The 23,618-nt window shown below is 33.9% G+C and overlaps 3 protein-coding genes across 6 annotated transcripts; all 3 read right to left on the reverse strand.

Annotated features, from left to right (window-relative positions):
- Positions 1–113: 113 nt before the first annotated feature.
- Positions 114–2,826, reverse strand: LOC128892886 (terpene synthase-like). Of its 2 annotated transcripts, XM_054153637.1 has the most exons (8): positions 2,790–2,808; positions 2,609–2,674; positions 2,368–2,522; positions 2,143–2,287; positions 1,731–1,851; positions 1,479–1,618; positions 855–957; positions 114–781 (listed from the first exon to the last, which is right to left on the reverse strand). In XM_054153637.1, the coding sequence occupies exons 2-8, from the start codon at positions 2,663–2,665 to the stop codon at positions 546–548; spliced, it is 957 nt and encodes a 318-aa protein (XP_054009612.1). In that variant the 5' UTR covers positions 2,666–2,674; positions 2,790–2,808; the 3' UTR covers positions 114–545. The 2 variants fall into 2 exon arrangements, with proteins under 2 accessions (XP_054009612.1, XP_054009534.1); XM_054153559.1 differs by having other exon boundaries at positions 2,609–2,826.
- A 7,198-nt stretch (positions 2,827–10,024) lies between these two features.
- Positions 10,025–14,423, reverse strand: LOC128892735 (terpene synthase-like). 3 transcript variants are annotated; one of them, XR_008461184.1, is made up of 8 exons: positions 14,364–14,423; positions 11,838–11,992; positions 11,608–11,752; positions 11,284–11,404; positions 11,070–11,209; positions 10,913–11,015; positions 10,525–10,833; positions 10,025–10,445 (listed from the first exon to the last, which is right to left on the reverse strand). XR_008461184.1 is itself a non-coding variant. In XM_054153312.1 (7 exons), the coding sequence occupies exons 1-7, from the start codon at positions 14,406–14,408 to the stop codon at positions 10,646–10,648; spliced, it is 897 nt and encodes a 298-aa protein (XP_054009287.1). In that variant the 5' UTR covers positions 14,409–14,423; the 3' UTR covers positions 10,025–10,645. The 3 variants fall into 3 exon arrangements, 2 of the variants coding, with proteins under 2 accessions (XP_054009287.1, XP_054009405.1); XM_054153312.1 differs by having other exon boundaries at positions 10,025–10,833; XM_054153430.1 differs by lacking the exon at positions 14,364–14,423 and adding an exon at positions 12,363–12,580 and having other exon boundaries at positions 10,025–10,833.
- A 5,471-nt stretch (positions 14,424–19,894) lies between these two features.
- LOC128891109 (terpene synthase-like) lies at positions 19,895–22,211 on the reverse strand. Its single transcript, XM_054150328.1, has 5 exons — positions 22,161–22,211; positions 21,771–21,925; positions 21,356–21,689; positions 20,438–20,540; positions 19,895–20,103 (listed from the first exon to the last, which is right to left on the reverse strand). Exons 1-5 carry the CDS (start codon positions 22,209–22,211, stop codon positions 19,895–19,897), a joined length of 852 nt encoding a protein of 283 aa, XP_054006303.1.
- Between the last annotated feature and the right edge of the window lie 1,407 nt (positions 22,212–23,618).

Raw genomic sequence — 23,618 nt, forward strand, 5'->3', positions numbered from 1 at the left:
CATAGTTAATGCAGAACATAACCTACATTTGTACTATTTCTAGAAAATTAGTAAAATTGCCATACCACCGTTCCTTTGAAGAAAACACAAATTTATTTTAGAACATTCCAAGGAACATTTTTATGTCAAGTATATTTGTGTATAAAAAAAGAATGTAAGGAAATTTATACTAATATATATATTCACTTACGTGTTTGCATTTACGAGACTACATATACCGTTGGTTAATGTATTAATATAGTATATTTCGCATATCTATTATCTAAAAATGTATAGTTACAATTCGTCTCATAACAGTAATTATCTATACACGTTAAAAAAGAGGCTTTAATCTCTTTTATGCAATGTCTATAGTATTTTTATTGTCTGAAATTTATGTTATCTATCAAATAAACTAAATAAACCTTGCTTTTATGATTTTGTTCTCCTATAGATGTTATGCTATGGAAATTAAAAACTTAATATTCACGATATGTACGTGACAAAAGTATCAATTATACATAGAGTGGATATGTACAGCATATGGAAAGCATCGATAACATAACTTAACATGCAGCTTTTTTTGTTTGTTGCTGAATAGCACCTTGATGTTTCCAATTTACTAATTCATCTAAAACTTGAACTAATAAAGGATTTCCTCCTAAACGCTGAACCTCGTCTCTTGCTTTTTTATCCAATTCTTCAAGCACAGCTCTTGTGTAAGCAAACGATCCAAACTTTTCTAATAGGTTAACGCAATACCGTTTTACCTCGATATCCTTTGTCCGCTGTCTCAAGATGTCTATTCACAAATATTAAGGTGCAATATGGTATTTGTTCAGAAATAAAATTATCTATATTTAAGTAAAGGATACTCATTAATTGTCTATCTTCTGGATGACTTTGTATAGCATGTATAATAGGAAAGCTAAATTTTCCCTCTGATAAATCTTCGCAGTAACTTTTATTCTCGGCATACTATAAAAGATTATTATATACTACATCACTAGTATATCTATTAAAACCTTGACTGCCAATCAAAATTCGTGTGTTAATTCCACCAAGACACTCATACATGATTGTCGATTTAATGACATGATTTATTAGATTAGATTATATTATGATATATGTCCTGAATGCCTTGTGAACTAATTTTTATCTCTCCTGATGTAAATTATGAGGCCAATGTCGCGTTAAGACAACATTACCTTATTTCAGAATCTATGCATTATGGGATAAAATGACTTGACACTAGTTTCATCAAACATAAATAAACGATATGGCAGTCAATGTGTTAAAATCGTTTGAACAAATGATATTTATCATTTTCAAAACTATTAGTAATTTTTATCTTTCTTATACTCAGACTAATTGTAAGCTAAGTAATGACATAGTAAAATATGAGCATTACCCCTAAAGGAGTAATGAGGCTCCTTGTAAATATTATACATCACCTACATCTGGGCAACATTGCAGTCAATATATTAAGTAATACTTACCTCTTGAAAATGTAGATTACAATAATCATCACGAATTTGGAAGTAAAGCCCTAAGATTCCTGCTAAGGGAGTAAAGTCTTCTTTACAATCTGAAAATAGCTGCATTAAACGAACAGCTAAATTAAAAAGTCCACCTGTTTCTGTAAGATGTACAATATTTATAACTGTTATGTTTCTAATAATATTAAAAATTTATCAACAAATTAAAATATGTATATAAAAACATATATGTTCCAATTAATGGTGACTTACTTCGAATTGTCATCTGCTTATATGCAGTTTCAGATGGACAAATATAATTATCTCTCCAATAAATTTCCATACCTTGTCCTCTGTGAAGTTCCAGTAACTGTTCCACATATACTTGCGTACCCTAATTGTAACAATAGTAATAAAACTAACACATTTATTTACACTGTTTAGTTGAATACTCAAGATCCACAAACATTTTTAATCATTTTATTTAACAGAATTCATGTTTCTATGTGTAAATCAACTGAATACTTCAAACAATCTGTTCTATGTAAGATAGCAATGATCTACAGTATATATTTTATTTGTTTATACAAACATAAATTATGTAATCATTGTTACATATATTTGACATATTCAATGCGTTAAATCAATGCTTAAGAAAAACAAAAATTTCTATGATAATGCTTACCTCTAAATGATGCAAAGCAAGAACTCTTTCTAAAGCAATAAATATACCATAATTTGCAGCATTTATAGTACTTGCTATCCCATAAATATTATGAGCTACAGGAATACCTCTTCTTAAAACCGAATTATCTTGGATATCATCAATTCTATAAAAATGATGTCAATTAATAAAACTACAGTATAATGTCAACATTTCTTTGAAATGGATGATACTTCATATACTCACAAGAGACTTGAAGTATGAAGTATCTGTACTATATCTCCAATAGCAAGAAGTTTATCTGTTGGTATTTTCAACCAGTAATTGAAAGCACATGCCAACTTCGTTCTGATCTGTTTTCCAGGAACTTGTAGTATATAACTAAATGGTTCCAGTAGTATCTATACAAATGCAATTAAGAGATTTTTGTCATTTTGACAGATATCTTAAACTAGCTCTGCGTGATTATTGTTTAGCTCAAACTAACCTCATCTTCGCCCTTGTCACCGGAACGCGAGTACGGTATATTTTTGTTTTGCTCCATTATGTATTTCTAATCAAATAAAACTACTGTATTACCGGTCTCCAGTATTTATAAAAGTTAAATAATGTATAATGTATCTAAAAAAAGAGTCATTAATTTGAATATTCAAATAACTTTAGCGGACATAACAGCAAACGTTGCTAGTGTCGCGTCGTCTGCTATATGTTTATATGTGAGTAGTCTTCCTCAGGGGGCACCAATCGAATAATAATTTCCTTTGCAAGTGTCGGTGAGGGCTAACAAAAAACACCGACCAATCACAGCATCCGATTATCGCGCGCTAATCGGGCCCTGTGATAGGTCAGTGTTTTTTGTTAAATTTCGGCTGTATCACAATTTATAAAACACTCTGTATAACATTTTAAAGTTTACCAATGGGGTGTGTGTTCCTTGAATTATTTATAAATAAACGAATCATTAACTAAAAGTTAAACAATTAACTTGATTCAATTTTGTTTTTTACAAAAAAATTGAATAACTAATACTCGGCCCGACCCCCAAAAAGGGTAGAAGGCAAGGTTGAGTGCTTATCGGGCGCGTCCCCAGATGGCGGATAGAGGAACAGCCCGGTACACAACGGTCAGAGCTGCAAAGTGAGCCAGAATGCAATATTAGAGCGAAAATATTGTGAACGACGTTTTCATCATTATTATTATTAGCATAAACGCAACAAAGGTCACGGATGGGACGCTCCGATGTGGGATGCCGATTGATTGAGAAACGTGGAGGGGGAATAGCCGGGGCCGCCTACCTACGAGTGCGAGTGGTCCCGAGTCCCGAAGGCACTTTGCATTGAGCAGACAAAGTGATCGGTTGAGCGCGCGACGCAATAAATTCTTTTGTTTGTAGACATAGGCAAGACAAATAAAATTCTGTTTCCTTTTGAGTTTCTGTTTACGTTTATAACATCATTTATTGCATATTTTTTTATGACAGTTACGATTTTTATTTTTTGTAGGAAACTAAACACTAGCGAGCATACATATTTCTAACATCGAAAAAAACTGTATTTAACACGTTGACTGCGACACTCGAATTCGTGGTTGCTACCACGCGGCGGAAGGAACGGAAGGAACGGCGGCGGGTAGCAACAATAGAGGTTGAGACGGCGGAAAACACATTTTTTCTTTTCCAAAACTGAAACGGCCGAGAAGGTAAATAGACAATGATGACAACTAATGATGAGCCCATATAGCAAGTTTCAAGTCGAAACATCGAAAATTCAAGGGTGGGGAGCGTTCTAAATGGAAGAAAGGATGAAGCGCACATCGTGCGTCCGCGCCGCTGTGACAAGAATTATGATGTCAAGCTTTTCTTGACATCGAGGGCGCGTGTGACAACACCTCCTTCGATGTAATATGCTCAGCTGCGAGAAGGTTCCATTCAATGAGTCTATCGTTGACTGGCTCTATCTCAAGTCGGCAGGTGCTGCCCTCAGAGGGCGTAAATTCCCCTCTGTTGTGACTGCTGGTCGACGACAGGCTCTTCTTGCAACTTGGGGAGCTAGGCGTGAAAGTGGTAGGTTTTGCGGACGACATCTGCATCGCAGTCATCGGTGACCACCCGGGTAGAATCGCAGGCGGAAAACAGAATCTATGCGTTAGACCGGATAGAGAGATGGTGCCTCACTCAGAACCTAACCCCGGGTCCACACTGCGGCGAACACGAACAAGAACATAGGCTAAAAACGTTCGCAAGGGTGTTCTTACTGTCGCTAATATGCCGGTGAACATCTACGATGTTCGTACTCCTGTGAAACTGATGTTATTTTGTGGATTCGGGCGATCCGAATCCGATTGAAAATGCTCAAAAGCAAACGACCGTTTACGACCACCCGCCGACAGATACTCCAAAGGGACAATATGTGTGATCGTAGTCAATATTAGTTCCTTAATATTCATCCATGTTTTTATGCTTTTTTTGTTGTATCTTGATGAAAATATATGCAATATATTGGCGCGATTTTTCTGATAAAAATGATGTCAAATACGACGCAATTTAGACAATTTTGAATTTTGCTTATGATAAGTAAGATTTTTTTTATAATATTAACACTTGTTCATACTACTCATTGATGAAGGTACAAACGAAACTATTGATGGTATAATCAAGTACAAACGAAATGCTATTATTTTCCATAAAAAAAATGAATTTTTGAAAAGTCGGATATCAGGTACAAAAGGTTCACATAGCTACAAAAGTTATCTAGTTTTTTCATAGGCCCTAATTATCTCCTGGCAAGAATTTTACAATCTGTTTCCTATTTTCGAACAGACTTTGTAATCGGTTACTGGCTCACAAAATCAAGTATTAATATTATAAAAATATTGCATATTGTAAACGAAACTTAAAGTTGTCTGAATTGCATTCGCGATTGATCTCGCCAATATATTGCATATACTTTCATAAAGATACAACAAAAAATATACAAACTTGGATGAGTAATAAGAAAATAATGTTAACTTCGGTCAAGCGTATTATCCTTTCCCGAACGTGTTCCACCTCCGTGATCCACCACCTCGTGGATCGCTGAATTTGGTTCGCGAACACAGTTTTCGCCTAACCCAGCGGGGCTACTTTTATGATTTTACGCCTATTAGGAGGGTCATTTGTTAGCGAACTCTGCTATTTCCTGTCCACATTATCGGCGAATAACAGGGTTAGCTACCATGTTCACGAACGATGTACGCGAACCAGCGTTCGCCGCAGTGTGGACCCGGGGTTAGATTATCAATACCCATATTTTCTCTCTCACAGACTTTCAGGTAATTTGTCAATTTAAAACTCTGACAATATTATGAGTACACTTTCATTGTATTGGGTTTTAAAATAATTCTTATTCATCAACACCTTGACCTTGCTTGGCCACGTCAAGCATTTGATTTCCAGGCCGCAGAAATCTAGGCAAATTTCTAAACAGTCTCAATTTATGGCAGATACGCCATTTTGTTACTTCATTTTACCGCTAAAGCGCGGAGCAGTTAGGGTCTGAACGTCCACACTGTTGAACACAGCATTTTAGCTGCGCATAGTTGGAAAGAACCGAATTTTACATTGTGTTACACAGTGTCGCCTTTACACTTTATTGGAAAGGACTTTCATGTACTGGCAGCTTATTGCGATTTCACATCTTTTTCTACTTTCTTGTAGTTTTTTATGGAGATCTTTTATTTTTCTATGATAACTCCTTGAGTCTTCCACTTGTTCATGTACTTGGCGTAATGCTTTCACTTTTCTGAAGTTTCTCCATCCAAAGGGTGCTCGCAACATTATCTATCGGCCGATACCGAATCGTTGTAGTGTGCGCACTTGCATATATCTTCACGCTGATTAAGAACTTGATCAAACTATCGGCCGATAGAAAGTCTGCAGTCTGCGGAGGCTCTAACGCTCACCGGCGAAAGTACCATTCTCGCAGTATGCTATGCTAAACGGTGGGATATGTGGAGCCCTGGGAAAACATCTGATAGATAAAATTAGAAAATTTTTTTCCTTTAGTAAGTACGTAAAATGCGTATGAACCTCAATTTGCAAAAAAAAATTGTTAATTGGAAAAATGGCGGCAAAAAACATGAAAATGAACGATACATGTCGGCCGTTATTTTCCAATAACTTTATGCTATAATAATAATTCATTAAGAGTCAAGGTTCATTAGCATATAAATTTAATTACCTTCGATTTAAGCGTTGAATCAAGTGAATCGGATAATTCGATGAGGTATGCGTCCCACCGCTTTGACCGAATCCTTTCCTTGCGACTACTATATCTATATATGTATACATTCAAATTAAATCTACACTGTCAAATTTTCTTCTTTGAACCTCTCTTTATATGTAAAAGAAGTTTCAATAACAAAAATTAATTATATCTGGAAATTATATGCATTAGAAAAATACATTAGCTGGACCAGACTCCCCCCTAAATGCTTCTAATCTACGAGGCATACTGTCAATTAAATTTGTGATTCATGAACACCTGAAGGTGGATTATTATATTTTGCCAGCCTTCTTTTCAAAATGGACCACAAATTTTCGATCGGATTCATATCTAGACTTTGTGCTGGCCACTTCATCACAGAAATATTATGATTTTCTAGCCAGGTTTTAACTATTTTTGCAGTGTGTTTAGGATCCCCGTCTTGTTGAAATACTTCTTCACGTTCCTCATATCCAATAGAATTAACTACAGAAGGTAAATTACTTTGTAGAATGTTCAAATAATGCTCTTTGCGCATTACACCTTCGATTCGAACTAAGGAACCAACACCTTTGTAAGTAAAGCAACCCCGACACATAATGGAACCACCTCCAAACTTCATAGTTTGTTTTATACCACCTGGTTGATCATTATTCTCGGATGAAGTCCAATACCAGGACCTTTCGTCGGATTCGAATCCATTAATTTTTGTTTCGTCACTCCATATAACTCTTTTCCACTCTTCGGTTGTCCATACTTTCTAGGTGTCAACAAATTGTTTTCATGGTTTAACCCTTTGCGCTCGAGAGGTGATTCTCAGGCACCATTAGGTTTCACGCAGCAAATCTACAATACCTAATGTTTCTTTAAGTTTCATTTCTTTGGAGCTCGAAATGTCAATAAAATGATTGTCGGTGAGGTAAAGGTGACCTTATCATCAAATCTACATAGATAGCTTAGAATTCATGGCAATAGAATGCTAAGAAACATCTCGAGTTGCTGGTAGATACAAGAAAAAAAGGCCTCGATTGCAAAGGGTTAATATTTTTGTTTGAAAGAGCTGGTTTACTTTTTTTTTCCTTCGCTCGCAAACCAATTTTTTTTTTTAAAGAACGACAAATGGTCCATTAGCTAGCACTTTTTTCGATTTCCTGAGCAGCAATTTTTGGTGTTTTGTGACTATCCGACCGAATACGGTGCGCGATAAGTCGCGGTCTATTGTTTTGGGAAGAAATTGCTGCACTAACATACCTTTTTCTTATTCTCGCAACTATCGTATGACTGACACCACATTTCTCTGCAATTTATCGCAACGACAAACCTTTATCACGCAAACAAATAATAATGTTCTTTTTATCTTCACTAAGTCGCTTCATCTTGGATTAAGCGTATGAAACAGCGTGCAAACTGAAAAGTAATCTAACAATGGTGTGGAACAATCATCGGGTAATTATAGAGTACAGGTACATCCTCTCGGCGACAGTTATATGTATGTATAGGAAAAAAGTTGTTGAAAATGTTGATTTCTACAATATAGTTAAAATTCATCGAAACCGGTGAGGATGTACCTGTTCTCTATAATTACTCTTCTATTAAACAAAAGTTGCATTTTTATTCTTGAGAATTTCCACGGACCCTGAAATTCCAACACACGCTTATTTCATTGCATGTAAAAACGCTAAGCTGACAAAATTCTTAAGATAGATCGTAATCTTATACGTTGCGCGAGTAACGTGTGTCCTCCTGGTGGTGGCCGTACCAGGATCCTGGGGTGAAGGATACCGCGACCGGCGACTAGCCGCGCTCGCGCAAAGTCGCGGCGTGGTTCGCGAGGGTACGGGGGTCGTACAAAAGGAGGTCCCTAATAAAATACACGGTCCACTTACTAGTCTTTCAAATCTGCTCCGATTTGACAATGAAAGCGTGATTGAAAAAATCTGAATTTTTGGGGACCTGTCAATAAACTATTCGCCCATCCGATACCATGAACGGCGTTGACGTGGGGTTGCTCGTTCACCCTGCAGATGGGCCTGAAGTTGGGGGTGGGTATTCCTAAAAAAACAACGCTTTCGAATTTTATTGCCATTCACGCGAGAAAAAGACATTAAAACTGTGTCGCCCCGATGCCATTGACCGTTGGACATGTAATCCACCCAACGAAACAACGTTCCAAACCTTACACTTGGGGGTGGACCACCCCTACCTCTGCCTCTCCCTTTACCTATGAATAAAATAAACATGTGTTTGAAAGAAAATTTTGTTCTCTTGAAAAAAAGATATTTAAATAAAACTTGTTTCAAAAGTATTATAAATACAATAATAATAGTTGCATATAAGAACTTGATTTGAAACTTTCTTCCTTGAGGCGTTTGAAGTTTGCTCTACTCTCCAAGGCCCCAAGCTCTACTCTTGTGAACGTGAAGCCTGATTTTAATTTGCGCTCTCCGCTACTCGCGGCGCCAGTGTCACTCCATTACATGCCATTGAGTTCATATTCTGTGTCAGTGATGCCAGATTTGGACCCAGTCGCGCATGCGACGACCATAAAACCTCATCAGTGCCTCACTGATTATAAGGTATATGGTAGTAACGACACTGGCGCCGCGAGCAGCGGAGAGCGCGAATTAAAATCGGGCTTCAACGCGAAATATGGTTGTTGGTGGCCCTGATGGAAAACGTATAGAAAATGCATGTAAAATACGTATATTTCACAGCTGTCAATTCGGTATAAGAACATTGATGATAATTCAGCTTACGTACATAATGTTTTTCTTATTTAGTGTATGACGTATATGTCCTTCAAGAAAAAATCATTCAACGTTTGACAAGTATTTCAATTATCCTCTTCAAGGGTCAAATGACACATTGATATTAATCAATTTCTGATAAATATATACGGGATGAAGCATTTAACCAGTTATAGATCGATAATGCTCAAACCATTGTTGATATAACAAAAACCTTTCAGATAAAAATTAGACGATTCGAAGGAACTCATCAAATAAGGCTAAACACGATATACATGTTAATCTCCATATAAAATGTACCTACACAAACATGGTCCCTAATACCTTTAGGGGGCATGCGACTTTAAATGATGTAAACAAAAAATAAAAACAGGCTACTATTTTTTGTTCTGGTACAGCTTTCAATGCTGTGTCAATCTTCACAGCCATCTTTCTAAGTGGAACGAATGGATTTTTTTATACATTATAAATGCTAACATCACACACATTCATTGAATATGTAAATGATACAAGTAATTATTTCTTTTTTGTATTAGATCCATTCCAAAGATACCATAGACATAATTGTTATTTATTAAAACTAAATTAATATACTATAATTTCATTAAATGATAAAAGTGAGTTGAAAAATTCTGTGTTCATTGGTGAAAGCACAAAGTTGAAAGATAAAGTACGTAATTCGTTTATTTACAAACCAATAGAATGTAGCATGCTAGAGAATCGTGAAAACCTTTAGTGGAAAAATAAATGTTATGAGCATTTAAAGAAATACATCAGCCAAAATAGAATAGGGTCTTGTGGCATACAGACAATTATTATATATAGTGCGATTTATATTGTTAAAAATAAGTATTATTTTTATAAGTATGGTACGCAATGTCTACTAGCGCCATGTACCAAGTGTGAGCTAACAAGTCAATTAAACAAATATTTATTTACAGTCGATAGGATTGTTAAGATTTTTTTTTCAATCTACATTAATTTTTAGAATAAAAAATTAGAAGTTGTAGCAATGAGGAGTGAAAACTAAAACGTTTTCCTCTGAATTCGAGAAGGAGTTTGTTGCTCAAAAAGCGAGAGAGAGTATCCTCTATGTAAACTGCGCTAGTATAAGCAACAAGCTGCTTCACAGGTTTGCAAAGAGCAGGTAGAGCAGAGCTACTGTCCCTTGGAAGATTAGGCTGGTTGACGGACGGGGCCAAATCGGGGACAGGAGTGGGCATGGGAGCACAATGTGATGGGCTTGGGACGAAACTATCGTTCCGACTTAGCCCATCAATTTATATCCGTATCCCAGGTAGAAACGTTTGCGATCTGGGCCTGTGCCCAAATGATCCTGGACAGAGGGTACAGACGCAAACATGTATATATATATATATATAAGGTTATAAAAATAAGTAATGAAGTACGCTTACATTTTTCACAAACAAGACTTGTGGCTTCGGTCCTGACACGAAACAGCAAGTAAAAAAGAGCCGATAGAAAATAGAACGTAAATGTAGTTTCCCAGAAGCGTTGATGGTCATTTTTATCCTTTCAAACTGTTATCTTATCTAAAACTTTTATTAATGGAGGATTTCCACCTAAACGTTGAACCTCGGTTCTTACTGTTTCATCCAATCCTTTGAGTAAATTTCTCGTATAAGCGAAGGAACCAAAGTCTTCTAATAGCTTAGCACAATATCGTTTCACATTAATATCGCTTGTTCGTTGTCTCAAAATATCTGTATTCGCCATCATTAAGGAATAACATGATACGGTAGAACTTGTAAGGGGATAATAAACAATTTGAATAAAGGATACTCATTATCTGTGTATCTTCTGGATGACTTTGTATAGCATGTACGATAGGAAAACTGAAATTTCCAACCGACAAATCTTCAGCGTATATTTTGTTCTTGAAATCCTGTAAAAGTCATTATATAATACAACACTAATATATTCATCACATGACACTTACCTTTTCACTATATAAATTAAAATAATCATCACGAACTTGGAAATAATACCCGATGGTTTCTAGTAAGGGAATAAAGTCTTCCTTACAATCTGAAAATAGTTGCATTAATCGGATACTTAAAATGAAAAGCGCAGCTGATTCTGTAACACATAAGGTATTAATAATTCTAATGTTTCTGATAATGCTACAAATTTTATTTCAAATTAAATCTTACTTTGAAGTGTCATATGCTTATATGCAGTTTCAGATGGACAAATACAATTGTCTCTCCAATAAATTTCCATTCCCTGCCCCCTGTGAAGTTCCAGCAACTGCTCCGTATATACTTGTGCACCCTAGTTGTAATAATAGTAATAAAGTTAACACATTTACTACTATTGTTTAATTGAAAAATATTACTAATAATTTTGTTTAACATACATGTTTCTATGTGTAAATATTGAATATTCTAAATATTATGTTCCCTATAAGGTAACATCTATCTGTAGTTTATATTTTATCTGTTTAGGTGAACATAAAATTTTATGACAATGTTTACCTCTGGATGCCCCAAAGCTATAACTTTTTCTAGCGCAATAAATGAACCATAATTTGCAGAATTTATCGTACTAGCTATTCCATAAATACTATGAGCTACGGGAAAACCTCTTCTTAAAACTGAATTATCTTGGATATCATCAATTCTGTAAAAATGATGTCGATTAATAAAACTACAATGTAGTACAATGTCAACATTTCCTTGAAATGAATGATATTTGACATACTCACAAGAGGGTGTAATTGTGAACTATATTTACTATATCGTTGATAGAATCAACTTTGTCTTGTGGTATTTTTAACCACAGATTAAAAGCAGATGCTAAAAGTGATCTAATCTGTTTCCCAGGAAGTTTTAGGATGTAATTAAATGGTTGCAGTAATATCTGTAAAAATATATACACTCTTAACTATTAAAACTATAGATAGGGGAAATTTTAATACTTAAAATATTATATGTTATATTTCTTATTTAATACTAATTTCAAGAAATTTAAAGGATGACTGGCTTGGATATTAAAAAATTTGTTGATGTGCAATGTAATGTATTGCGATGGATCTGAATATGAATTTATTTTTTGCGAACTCAATTGTGATCCGCGATATAATCACACACATACAAACACAAACAAGTTGCAACAGTATTTAACACGAACAGTATTTACGGTGAAAAATGAAAAAACAATTCATCGCGTTCATTTGATATTTATTATAAATGAAAGCATATGTTCGAGAGTGGAAGCTAACATAGTTAACCTTTTCGTGACAGCAAAGTAACGTCTTTATAAGCATGTTTCTAATCACAGTCAGTTTCCTAAACTGTACACACAACAATTTATATTTTATCAGAAAAACGAAATCTTAAAGTTCCTTTTGAAAAATCTTTTATTGTATATGCATACTTATGTATAATAAAAACAAATAAAATCTACGTAGCGTTAATATTAAATATTTTTTCACGATAACCGAGAAAAACAAACTAACGATTAAACGTATTTTTATGATTACTTAAGATAGTAGAATCATTAATAAATCTTAGTTTGTTTCAATACACGTCTAAGAACTTTCGCGAACTCATGTTTTATATTTAGAAATCGTATGATGGTTCGATGTAATAAATATGCTCAATTTATTCATGAATATCAAATTGATTTTTATAACGAATACGATGTGGATATAAAGTGAATATAAAATATTCTTTAATAACCCAGTGTTACAATTATGAAATGGTATGAATTAAAATTTCATTGTTATAATGTAATTAATTAAAGTAAGTTGATCGAAAGTTACATGTAATCTACTTGATTTTTCTAAATATTTCTAACTTGCATTGAATAAGACTAGTCATCAACGGGAAATATTTTGATTTTATTTGATATTACTCGTGTATTTTATGTTTGTAACGTCATATGTTATATATGTTTGTGTTAGATATTTCCTGTTTCGTTTCCAGTTTCATGGGAGATTGTTGAGTGAGCACATTATTTTAAATTTCCATATAATTTTGCATGTAGTTGCTCAAGCACGTTTAAATTATACAGCATTACATAATGTTTATTTGTTCCCTCTGGCATATCAGTTTTTACTTATTCGTACCAAGGCCTGTCCATGTTTTGTTAACTTTCATGTAATATGATGCAAATAAATTTTAAATAATAATACTCATTGCGTTCCAGTGAAACCGTTCGAATATGACATTTTTTTGAATGTTACATTACCACTATCTCCCGATTGTTACAAAAAATATTCATACTGTAACGATATATTATGTAATTTTTGAATAATCCATCTATTCAGTCAATCAGAGTAAATAACCGAGTAGGTAATACACGATTGCCCAATGACTGATCTATCCGAATCCACAGAATTCTAAATAATATAAGTAAAGCCATAACAGTTGCTTTAGTTGAATACTCAGTATATTTAATTAATATAATGAACAAATAATTCACAGAATACATATTTACAAATGAATTTAGACTTAACACTTTATCGATTGGTAATTGTTAGTCATATAATTAAATTTCATATCTTTTATTTTTATGGCATTGGTATACTATAATATATGTTTTGACGGAACTTTAACCTAGATTACAAACATGGAAGTTTTAATGTTAGGAATCCAACGGTTTAAAAGTTATGAGTATTTAAAGTTGAGCAGTTTTGACGTATTTGACTGGTTATTTTATCTATTAGACTCGTTTTCAGATTAATATTTATATAATAATGTTTCATAATTCGTATAATGATTAGTAGCCGACTGCACACTGAGAACCTGAGTTCGAATCCTGGGCGTCTTGCACGGGTCTTTTTTCATGGTTAGTTTAGGGCTGGCTAACAATTATAAAATATCGAAAAGCTTATGGCATAAGACATGTAATGGAAAAAAATGAAAAAGGAAGTAAGGAAAAAAGATCTTGGCAAAATAAATACTAGCAAAGTGCAAAAAACACAGGGGCGAAAAGTAGCCTCACAGTTCGCATTATAAACACACCAAACAAAACAAAGAAACAAACGAACATGGCGTGCCATCTTGGTAATAGATAACAAAGTATTGGCTGCCACGGTAAAAAGCCGATTAATGAGCTACCGGTCGATAAAGTATTAAAATATTGTGTAAATGATTGAAATTATTAAACCCATGAAAGAGAACAAAACAACAAGACAAAGAACAAGCATTTAATTCAGAAAGTGGAAACGAATTAGAAACTAATGAATTCAACGAAAATCGAAAATGAATTAGAATTAATTAATTACACATATATCGCTGGAGTACCATGGGTTCTTCAAATTTTTCCGCATACACAAAATGTAGATAACCAATAAATTTATATAGTACATACAATTTATATAGTTAGAAGATTTTCTGAATTGCATAAATGATGTTTTTTAGCTGCTGTAATGAAATATAAAATAAATTGTATAACGTTTCTTCAATTCGAAGCATTAAATTAATAGAGAACCTCACGAATTGTACTTTATAGAGGTTTGAAAGAGGCAAAAAGTTCAAATATCACTAGCAGTGTACGTATTATGCTCTATTCTGCTCGAATATTCTATATTTTGCAGTTTTAATTTAGCATTTGTTCTTGTTGGAAACAAATCGATCTCTGGTTGGCCAAATTCTTTCACAATTTTCTTAAAGGCTATATCTGACAAAGAATACTCAGTTTCTGGTTCAAGTCGTCGGGTCTCGAAATCAGCTTCTATGTTATCTTTAGAAGAAATGTAAGACGCGAATCTTTCATTTTACACCAATCCCAAATCCTTTTTGCCAAATCGCTTAACTCTGCAAACCCCACTCCACCTTTCTTGTTTATGTACACAATGGTCGTAGTATTATCAATTCTCAATAATACATCACAGCCTTTCAAATTTTGCGCAAAACATTTCAAAGCAAGAAAAACAGCCATTAATCCTAACTTTGGATTGAATAGTGTAATAAAATTAGAAGCTGTGAATATGTTCTGACTCCACCAATTGAATTCTGCTGTTAATGAAATTGGAATTTTCATGTATTTTTCAAAATTATCATTATTTTTCCTAAGTGCCAAGAACCGTTTTCTCTCAAACTTCCTCATATGAACTCTGCTACATTTTAACGTTGCAGAACAAGATTCTAACATTCCAATGAACGATGCAAAGTCTCGTATTTTACATTTTCCAATATTCTTAAATTTATCAAGTCACTTAGAGACTTTTAACTTTTTATCCAAAGGAAGTTCCACTAACATCTGTTCCGAATCATATACCAAACTCTGAAACTTGGATCTCGGAGTCGGTATTAACTGGCTCTTTTCAAAATTAATTATAAATCCTAGCTTTCTAGTAACTTACATGTGACATCAACATTTTTATTACATGCTGGCAGTGATGAACCGAATAACAGCCAGTCATCAAGATAGACTACCGAAACATAACTTGTTGAGCGTAAATATGCTACTATTGGCTTCATTACTTTAGTAAAAACATATGGTGCTACGTTAAGACCAAACAGCAAACAGACAAATTGATACAGCCTCTTTTGAAAATAGAATTTTAAAAATTTTCTATGCGAGTCTATAATTGCAATCACGTAATAAGCATCTTTAAGATCGATTGATGCCATAAACCAACCGCGTGCTAATATTTTCTGAACAATCTTTCCATCTTCTAATTTAAAATGATCCATATCAATAAGTTTATTAAGCGATTTAAGGTTTAAAATGAACCGATGCCCATCGTCTGATTTTGGTACCAGGTAAATATTAGAAATGAATTGACCCTTGGTCGGTCTAACTTCCTCAATTACACCTCTATCTGTTAATTTATTTAACTGATCAGATATTACCAATTCTTCTTGATAAGACCATCGAGGCTGCGGTGGGGGCACAAGTTGTACAACTTTCCTACTAAAAGGTATTTCTGGTTGTTCGATTTCTGCCCGCCCGACGTTCCACTGAATCTCTGCTTGTAATTCGAGCGCCGTGGCGGGCCCCTCCAGTTTTTTTAATCGCCCTGGTTATTATGGAATATCGGTTTCAGACTTTTACTTGAAACTTCCAATGTTTTTACAGCCTTCACTTTCTTTTCCAAATTCTTTCCGAACAGCCACTCGTCTACCACTTGCAGACTTCAACGACTCTCGCATTGATGCGTCCATATTTTTTAAAATCAAGCTTCTACGAATAAACGTTTCCTCATTTAATAAATCTGAAAGAATTCGTAACACGCCACCAATTATTTCTATCATATCAATTTTTTTTTTAACTGACAAGTTAAGAACGATTCCCATTAGCTTAGTCATTCCTGCTAAACTGGCCGTCATTCGCTGTTGCTTTTTCATGATACGTGAATCTCTTTTCACTACTACATCTTGCAGGCAGATCCATGAACAGACAGTTTTCTGCTTAAGAAAATTTTTTCAACAAGATTTTTCGTTCCTCTGACGGCAGACCCCTTTGAATAACTTCTTTTATTCGAATCGCTAAATCTTTGTGTATTGCCGGAGCTAAGACTCTGCCCGACATAAGTCGATCTCCCATAACCCGTAATACTTCCGATTCGAGAGCCACTTCCGCCGTATCAAGCATTGCGACAATTGTCATAACAATTACATTTCACATATTACTAGTTGCAGACTAGTAACACGGCCAAACCTTTTTTCACATACTTACCATATCTGATATCCCGTTTCTTTTTTATAAGCTTTTTCAATCTTTTTAACTGTTTTTTAATACTTTGAAGCTCTGACTCATCACTCGATGAACTTCTTGAACTCGATGAATGCCGTTTTTTACCCATTTTATAATCAATTTCAAATTTTCCAAATGTGACGCTATCGGCACGAAGAAGAAGAAGGTTCAGCTGGGATCGTTCGAGCCATTGAGAGGGAACAAAAAAGTTCCTAGAACTTTGAAATCGTGACGACATCGGCATAAAGTAGAAGGTACTACATCTTGATTTCGAGGAAGAGGCGCGAAGTACAATATAAGCTCTAATGGTTAATTCATTGTTAATTGCGCAGGTCAAGATTTCGTCAATAATTTCAAGGTTTTCCATCCACCAGCAGACAATTTTTCATTCTTTAAGTTCATCTATTCTACTGTTTACGTGAATCTACGAGTTTGCCTTATGTTTAAATGTAGCTATTATTAACATTGTAATCTCCGACTTTCCTCTACATTTAACATAAGTTAATGAACCTCTTGGATATCAAGTATTACATGCTATAGTCTAAATTTGTAACGACTTTACACCTAAATAAACGAATTAATATCAAGTATTGCAGTCCAATCGCACCTCGGATCTGATAAAGTACTATTACCATGTACTTGCTTCTATTTAAAAGACTGATACAGTGTTCTTACAGCATTACGGATATGTAGACATCCTTATTTTTACCAAATATTGTAATAAGATTCTATCAACGTTAAATAAACATTTCAAATAAAAAAATCTAACTGGTTTGAACATCAGATTTATACGTTGAAGGTCCTAGTACCGAAAATACAAAAAGTAACCAACGGATTTGTAAGGTTATTATTTTTATTTCTAATTTTAATAAGATCTTCAGATATAAGAATAAATGTTATTTATAAAATTATAAGAAAAAGGATAAGAAAAAGAAATTATTCTTTGTATAGAACAATATGTTCAGTATTCACACAACGTTTCAAGTTCGAAAGCTTTTCTTGTTTGGCGTTTTCTTAAAAAATAGTTTATTTTATAGATGTATCATGTAAATTGTACACTAAGTTTTTGAAAAATTTCTTTGAACATTAAAGAAAAATTGGAGGCTGTTTCGAAGGCGACTTTCCTTCGATATTTTTTAATGGTGAAAATGCAAATCATCGTTAACCGACAATTATTCATTTACATAGAAATATTAATAAACAGTTATGTTTAAAAAAGTTAAACAAAATTAATAAATGTTTAAAAAAGTTAAAACAAGTTAATAAATGTTAAAAAAAGTAATCAAAATGTTTCATCTTACTATTCAATATAAATTAGGTAATATTTATATATATGATATATAATAAGGTGATATTTTTTAAAATAGATTTGACGAATTCAAACATGTTTCTGAGCCTAATGAAACCTAACGAGTCCTGAACGAAAAGTCTACCTCTATCCTTGTCTAAAAAGGTGTTAGATTACTAATTGCAGTCAGCTTCAGTTGTAAAAATCGACTTCCGACCGATTTTCCGACCTCGCAAGATCCTTGCAGCGATTATACAGGGTGATCCGCTCGCTAGTAGACACAATGGACAACCACAATCATAGCTGACCGTCATTGTAGACTTTATGACGGTGATCCCCGCAACGAAAGCGACCGTATGGGCCACCGTCATAGTCTACAATGACGGTTGGCTATTGTTGTGGTTGTCCATTGTGTCTAATAGCGAACAGATCACCCTGTACCTACAAACGTGGTCGCTAATACCCTAAGGGGGCATGCGACTTTATACGATGTAAATAAAAACAGGCTACTGTTTCTTGTTCTGGTACAGCTGTCAATATTGTGTCAATTATCACAGCCATCTTTTTAAGTGGAACGAATGGAATTTTTTGTACATTATAAATGCTGACATCAACACACATGTAGGAGTGGGAATGTGTGCGTGTGCGTGAGAGAGGAAGAGAGAGAGAGAGCGTTAGCTATAGGATAGGTATAAGGATATTGTAACGTAGCTTTAGTTTAGTTTAATTTATGACCTGGCCACTTGGGCCGATGTTGTCCAGGCGCGTCTCGGCGAGGCCGCCTAGGACAACGTTCCCCTGCCTGGGAAAGACCCTGGGTAGAGTTTAACTTTAAGGGTAAGTAAAAAAAGAAGCGTTGAGAGCAGATTTAGTTGAGCAGTCGAAGGGTAAAGACGGCGCGAATAGACGTAGAGCGGATCGTTGAGCGGACTCTATTCATTTTAGTTTCGTTAATAGTTAAGTCAGTATTTTATAAATAAAGTAACATATAATAAATCCTACACACATTTATTGAATATGTAAATGATAAAAGTAGTTACATGTTTTTTTGTACTATATTCATTCCAGAGATATGCGAGAACATGGACATAATCGTTATTTATTATAAAACTAAATTAATATACTATAATTTCACTAAAAGTTATAGTCGTAATTGTTCGGTGTACGAATACAGTGGTATTGGCAATTTCAAGAGAAGATAAAAGAAAGATGAAAACTTGGAAGGAAAGAATAACAAGAACCTTCACTGAAATAAGAAAAAGGCAAAAGGTGTGGTGTGTTATAAGTTCAACAGGAAAGGATATTATCGAAGTAATGGACGGAATGTTAACAAAAGAAGCGTAAAGGAGATATAAGTGAGTCGAAACATTACGCGTTCGTTGGTGAAAGCACGAAGTTTGAAGATAAAGTAGGTAATTCGTTTATTTAAGCCTTCAGCGGAAAAAGAAACGTCATCGGCATTTAAAGAAATAGAACGTCAGCTCAAAATAGAATAGGATCTTGTAGCGTCCAGACAATTATTATATATAGTGGGATTTATATTGTTAAAAATAAATATTATTTTTATAAGTATGGTACGCAATGTCTACTAGTGTCATGTACCAAGTGTGAGCTAACTAAAGACAACAACAAGCCAATTAAATAAATATTTATTTACAGTCGATAGAATTGTTGAGATCATTTTCTTCAATTTAAATTAATTTTTAGAGCAAAAGAATTAGAAGTTGTAGCGGCGAGGAGTGAAAACTAAAACCGTTTTCTCTGAATTCGAGAAGGAGTTTGTTGTTCGAAAAGCTAGCGAGGGAGTGTCCTCTACGTAAACTGCGCTAGTATAAACGACAAGCTGTTTGACGGGTTTTCAGAATTGTCTCATTGCACAGAGTGCAATTCCCTCTTAAATGCTGAATCACTTCTCTTGCTTGTTTATCCATTTTTTCAAGGGTAGCTCTTGTGTAATCGATAGATCCAAACTGTTCTAGTAGTTTAATGCAGTATTGCTTCATCCTCAAATCCTTCGTTCGTCGCCTCAAAATGTCTTTGTTTATCATAATTAAGGAATGTCAAGGTATTTGCTTGAAAAAAATGACTTTAAAATAAAATTATATCAATAACGGATAGAAAAGAGAGGGACACTACATTCTCTTCATTTTTACATACTCTATGAATGCAAAATAAAAAATAAAAAATGTAAATCTACTGTAACGTGAGGTCAAGAAGAGTGACAATGGATAAAACAGTAACTATTAATTGATTGTTATTATTTCTTGAATCCTTGAAACTTTGAACTTTTTCCTTTCTTTCATCACCCCCCCCCCTTTTCCTATAAACTCCTGTATAATACTTACTGATTTAGACCTGAAGAAGGATACGAATTATCTGTTGATCTTCTGGATGATTTCGTATAGCATGTATGATAAGGAAAGTAAAAGTCCCTGCTGATATGTCATCGGCAAAACTTTCATCCACTGTGTCCTATAAAAGTCATTATTACGTGATACAACACTAATACATGCTAATAAAATGAAATTCACTTATTAATTAAAATGATTTGCTCGTTATTACAAACTAAATGTGTACAATTTGGAAAGGTATCTATTTTAAACCTGTATTTAACTATAAACAAATTAAGCTCGAATAGATTAATAGGAGTATTTGTATTATTTACATAAATTTCAATTGTATTTATTATACTAGTTTTAAAAATTTGTCGAATAAAATTTAATTAAAAGTAGAACTTTTTTTGTTTGTAATAGTATGTTTCATTTCAAACAAAACATTTTCGATTTGTAGCATTTTTGCCTATTATCAAATAAGATAGAACAGAATCTATTTACTTAAAATTATGATGTTAGTTTATGTTAAGAAGCATATCTTTCCGAATTATTTTTATACGTTTAATTAATATATGTATTCACTTAGACTTGCCTCTCCGGGATATAGATTACTGTAATCATTATAAATTTGAAAGTAAATGCTTATGATTTTTATTAAAGGTTTAAAGTCTTCTTTACAATTGGAGAACAGCTGCTTGAGGAGGACATCCATATAACAAAATAAAATCAGCTCTGTAACACATCCATTTGTCATTCATAATTCTTATGTTTAATGAGTTTTCCAAAAAGAACTTAATGGTTGTGTTTTTCAATAACAATATACGTTTCATCGCGTTTAATTGTGATGATGTGCGCTTTCATTTAAAATTAAAAGAAAAAATCAAACCATATTATTCGCGTTTGATTAAAAAAAAAAGACTTCGAACGCTCCGTTTCAAGAAGCTTTTTACTTACTTTCATGAGCCATCTGCCTATACTCTGTTTCAGATTGGCAAATATAATTATCTCTCCAGTAGATCTCAGTACCCTGGCCTCTCTATAATCGATCCATCGCATCGAAAAATACACGCAATCCCTAATTGTAATAATAATAAGATGAATACCATTGCATAAACAGAAAGAACAGTACTCATTGTAGTTCATCTCTGGATGGTTCAAAGTATGAGTTCTTTCATAGACCATATTAATAGCAATACAAGCAGATGTGATCGTAATGGCCATTTCATAGAGATGATAAGCAGCAGGGACATTGAATCTTAAAGCTCCGGAATCTGCAGTATCATCGAGCCTGTAAGTATTGAGATAATTTAATAGAAGTGAAGTTTGATAACAGCGAACTCTAGAAACGAATGACATCTAGGAAACTTACATGAAGGTAGCATTATAAAGTATCTTTATCAAATCTTGGATCTCGTCGAGTTTATTCTGTGGTACTTCGAGCCAGTAATTGAAAGCATGATTGATCTTCAAAGCGATATCATTTGAATAAGCTTGGAAAGCATAATTAACGGGTGCCAGCAATGCCTATGAAAGGACTTTCAGATCAAACTTCTACGATCCTGTTCGTGTACAAATAGTGTAGTATTGCACCCTCCATATCCAAGAATAAGGAGTAAAACATGAACACGAATAGTAAGGTGCGGGATTGGTCGTAAAAGCGATCGACTGTGGATCCGAAGATCGTGGATTCGAATTTCCGTGCCTTATTTTTCGTAGAGACTCTTATAATAGATTATTCAAAATCAGGGCCGCCACGTACGGTTGTGCAGGCTGTGCACCGCACACGAGCGCTTCTTCGAAGGAACGCCATATCGTCACAAGAATTTGTGTACTTTTTATGCATTACGACTAAGGTGTAATGAATCATTCAAACACCGAGAGCTCAAACTGCTCGGGAGAGGTAAGAACCGGACGGGAATGAGCTAGCTTGTCCGGCTGTCGAAAGGTTGTCTGCAAAATCGTTAATGCTTGAAAATAGTATGTAATATTGACAGTTCCTGTTGCCACCCACCTCAGAGACACTACAGCTCACGCACGTACATTAAAAGATACTACTAAATAGCAAATTCTAGAATTTAAGTAACCGAAACTTACAAACCATACCACTGTAACACGCTAACCTCTTATAATTCTCTATGAGGATTGATTGTAATTGCTTAATTAAATAAAAAATATATATATAATTAATAATTAATAATAAAAATAAATATATAATTTGTCAATATATATATATATATATATATTGACAAATATATTAAAAAAAAAATATGTATATTGACAGTTCGATTGTCGGTATTTTGGAAGTTAAAATAGAGTTATCTGAAATTGTAAGAAATTTTTGAATTTACTGCCATACAGTGGTGAACTTAATTTATGTAACTTTGCCGGTTTTGGTAGCTACCGGATAAAGGCGTCCAAATTAAAAATTATTAAGAACTATTTACGTTTTACAATGAGATCAGAACGATTAATTCATTTTTCAATTATATCTACTGAAAATGACATTCTAGATACATTAAATATTAGTGATTTAATTGAAAATTTTGTGGTAGCCAAAGCTCGGAGGGTTAATATGTAAATAATTATATAATGTATAATGGTATATTTGTTGTAATTTTCCAATTATGTATCATGGAAAAGGGCGCTAAATTTTTCTTGCAGACGCCTCTTACCCACGTGGCGGTCCTATTAAAAATCGTCTTGTTGCGTGGATAGATTGGAATCGAAGGTTTTCCAAAAAGGACTCCAGGGATTTGGTTTTCAATAAAACTCGGACGAGTTAGCGTGGTCGTGGTGGACATTTAAATGACATCTTTTCCATTTATGTATATTTTCAATATACACACAACATATTGTAGTAAGCAGTATTTCTCTCATTTTGGCTTGTATCTTTTTATGTATAAATTTGTTGATAAAAGCTAATAAAATAAAATATTTCTCGCAATTCTAGCTATATGTTGTGTACAAAAATATTTCTGCTATAATGTCAATTAAGTAAATAATGATAATTTACCTTTTTTGTTGAAATATTTGTACTTTAGAGAAATGAGTTGATATTATTTTCATTTTCAAATAACCATGTTGGAAATAACAGTCCAAATTTCACCATTTCAAATAGTTATTTCTTATTTTCTATTTTGATTAAAATTTGCTCAAATCTCTTTATATAATGTGTGTGTGTGTGTGTGTGTGTGTGTGTGTGTGTGTGTGTGTGTGT

This window comes from Hylaeus anthracinus, unplaced genomic scaffold (assembly GCF_026225885.1).
Source record: "Hylaeus anthracinus isolate JK02 unplaced genomic scaffold, UHH_iyHylAnth1.0_haploid 0, whole genome shotgun sequence".
Taxonomy (NCBI): Eukaryota; Metazoa; Arthropoda; class Insecta; order Hymenoptera; family Colletidae; genus Hylaeus; species Hylaeus anthracinus.

Bases quoted from the DNA above. Each gene is read 5' to 3' on its own strand.
- LOC128892886 (XM_054153559.1), bottom strand. From the start codon at position 2,665: ATGGAGCAAAACAAAAATATACCGTACTCGCGTTCCGGTGACAAGGGC. The intron at 2,523-2,608 runs GTTAGTTTGAGC...GCATTTGTATAG, and splicing joins GTGACAAGGGCGAAGATGAG to ATACTACTGGAACCATTTAG. The intron at 2,288-2,367 runs GTGAGTATATGA...TCATTTTTATAG, and splicing joins CTTCATACTTCAAGTCTCTT to AATTGATGATATCCAAGATA.
- LOC128892735 (XM_054153312.1), bottom strand. From the start codon at position 14,408: ATGCGGAAAAATTTGAAGAACCCATGGTACTCCAGCGATATATGT. The intron at 11,993-14,363 runs GTAATTAATTAA...ATATTTTTACAG, and splicing joins GGTACTCCAGCGATATATGT to ATATTACTGCAACCATTTAA. The intron at 11,210-11,283 runs GTAAGATTTAAT...TATGTGTTACAG, and splicing joins TAAGCATATGACACTTCAAA to AATCAGCTGCGCTTTTCATT.
- LOC128891109 (XM_054150328.1), bottom strand. From the start codon at position 22,211: ATGGCGTTCCTTCGAAGAAGCGCTCGTGTGCGGTGCACAGCCTGCACA. The intron at 21,926-22,160 runs GTACGTGGCGGC...GTCCTTTCATAG, and splicing joins GGTGCACAGCCTGCACAACC to GCATTGCTGGCACCCGTTAA. The intron at 21,690-21,770 runs GTAAGTTTCCTA...CAATACTTACAG, and splicing joins CTTTATAATGCTACCTTCAT to GCTCGATGATACTGCAGATT.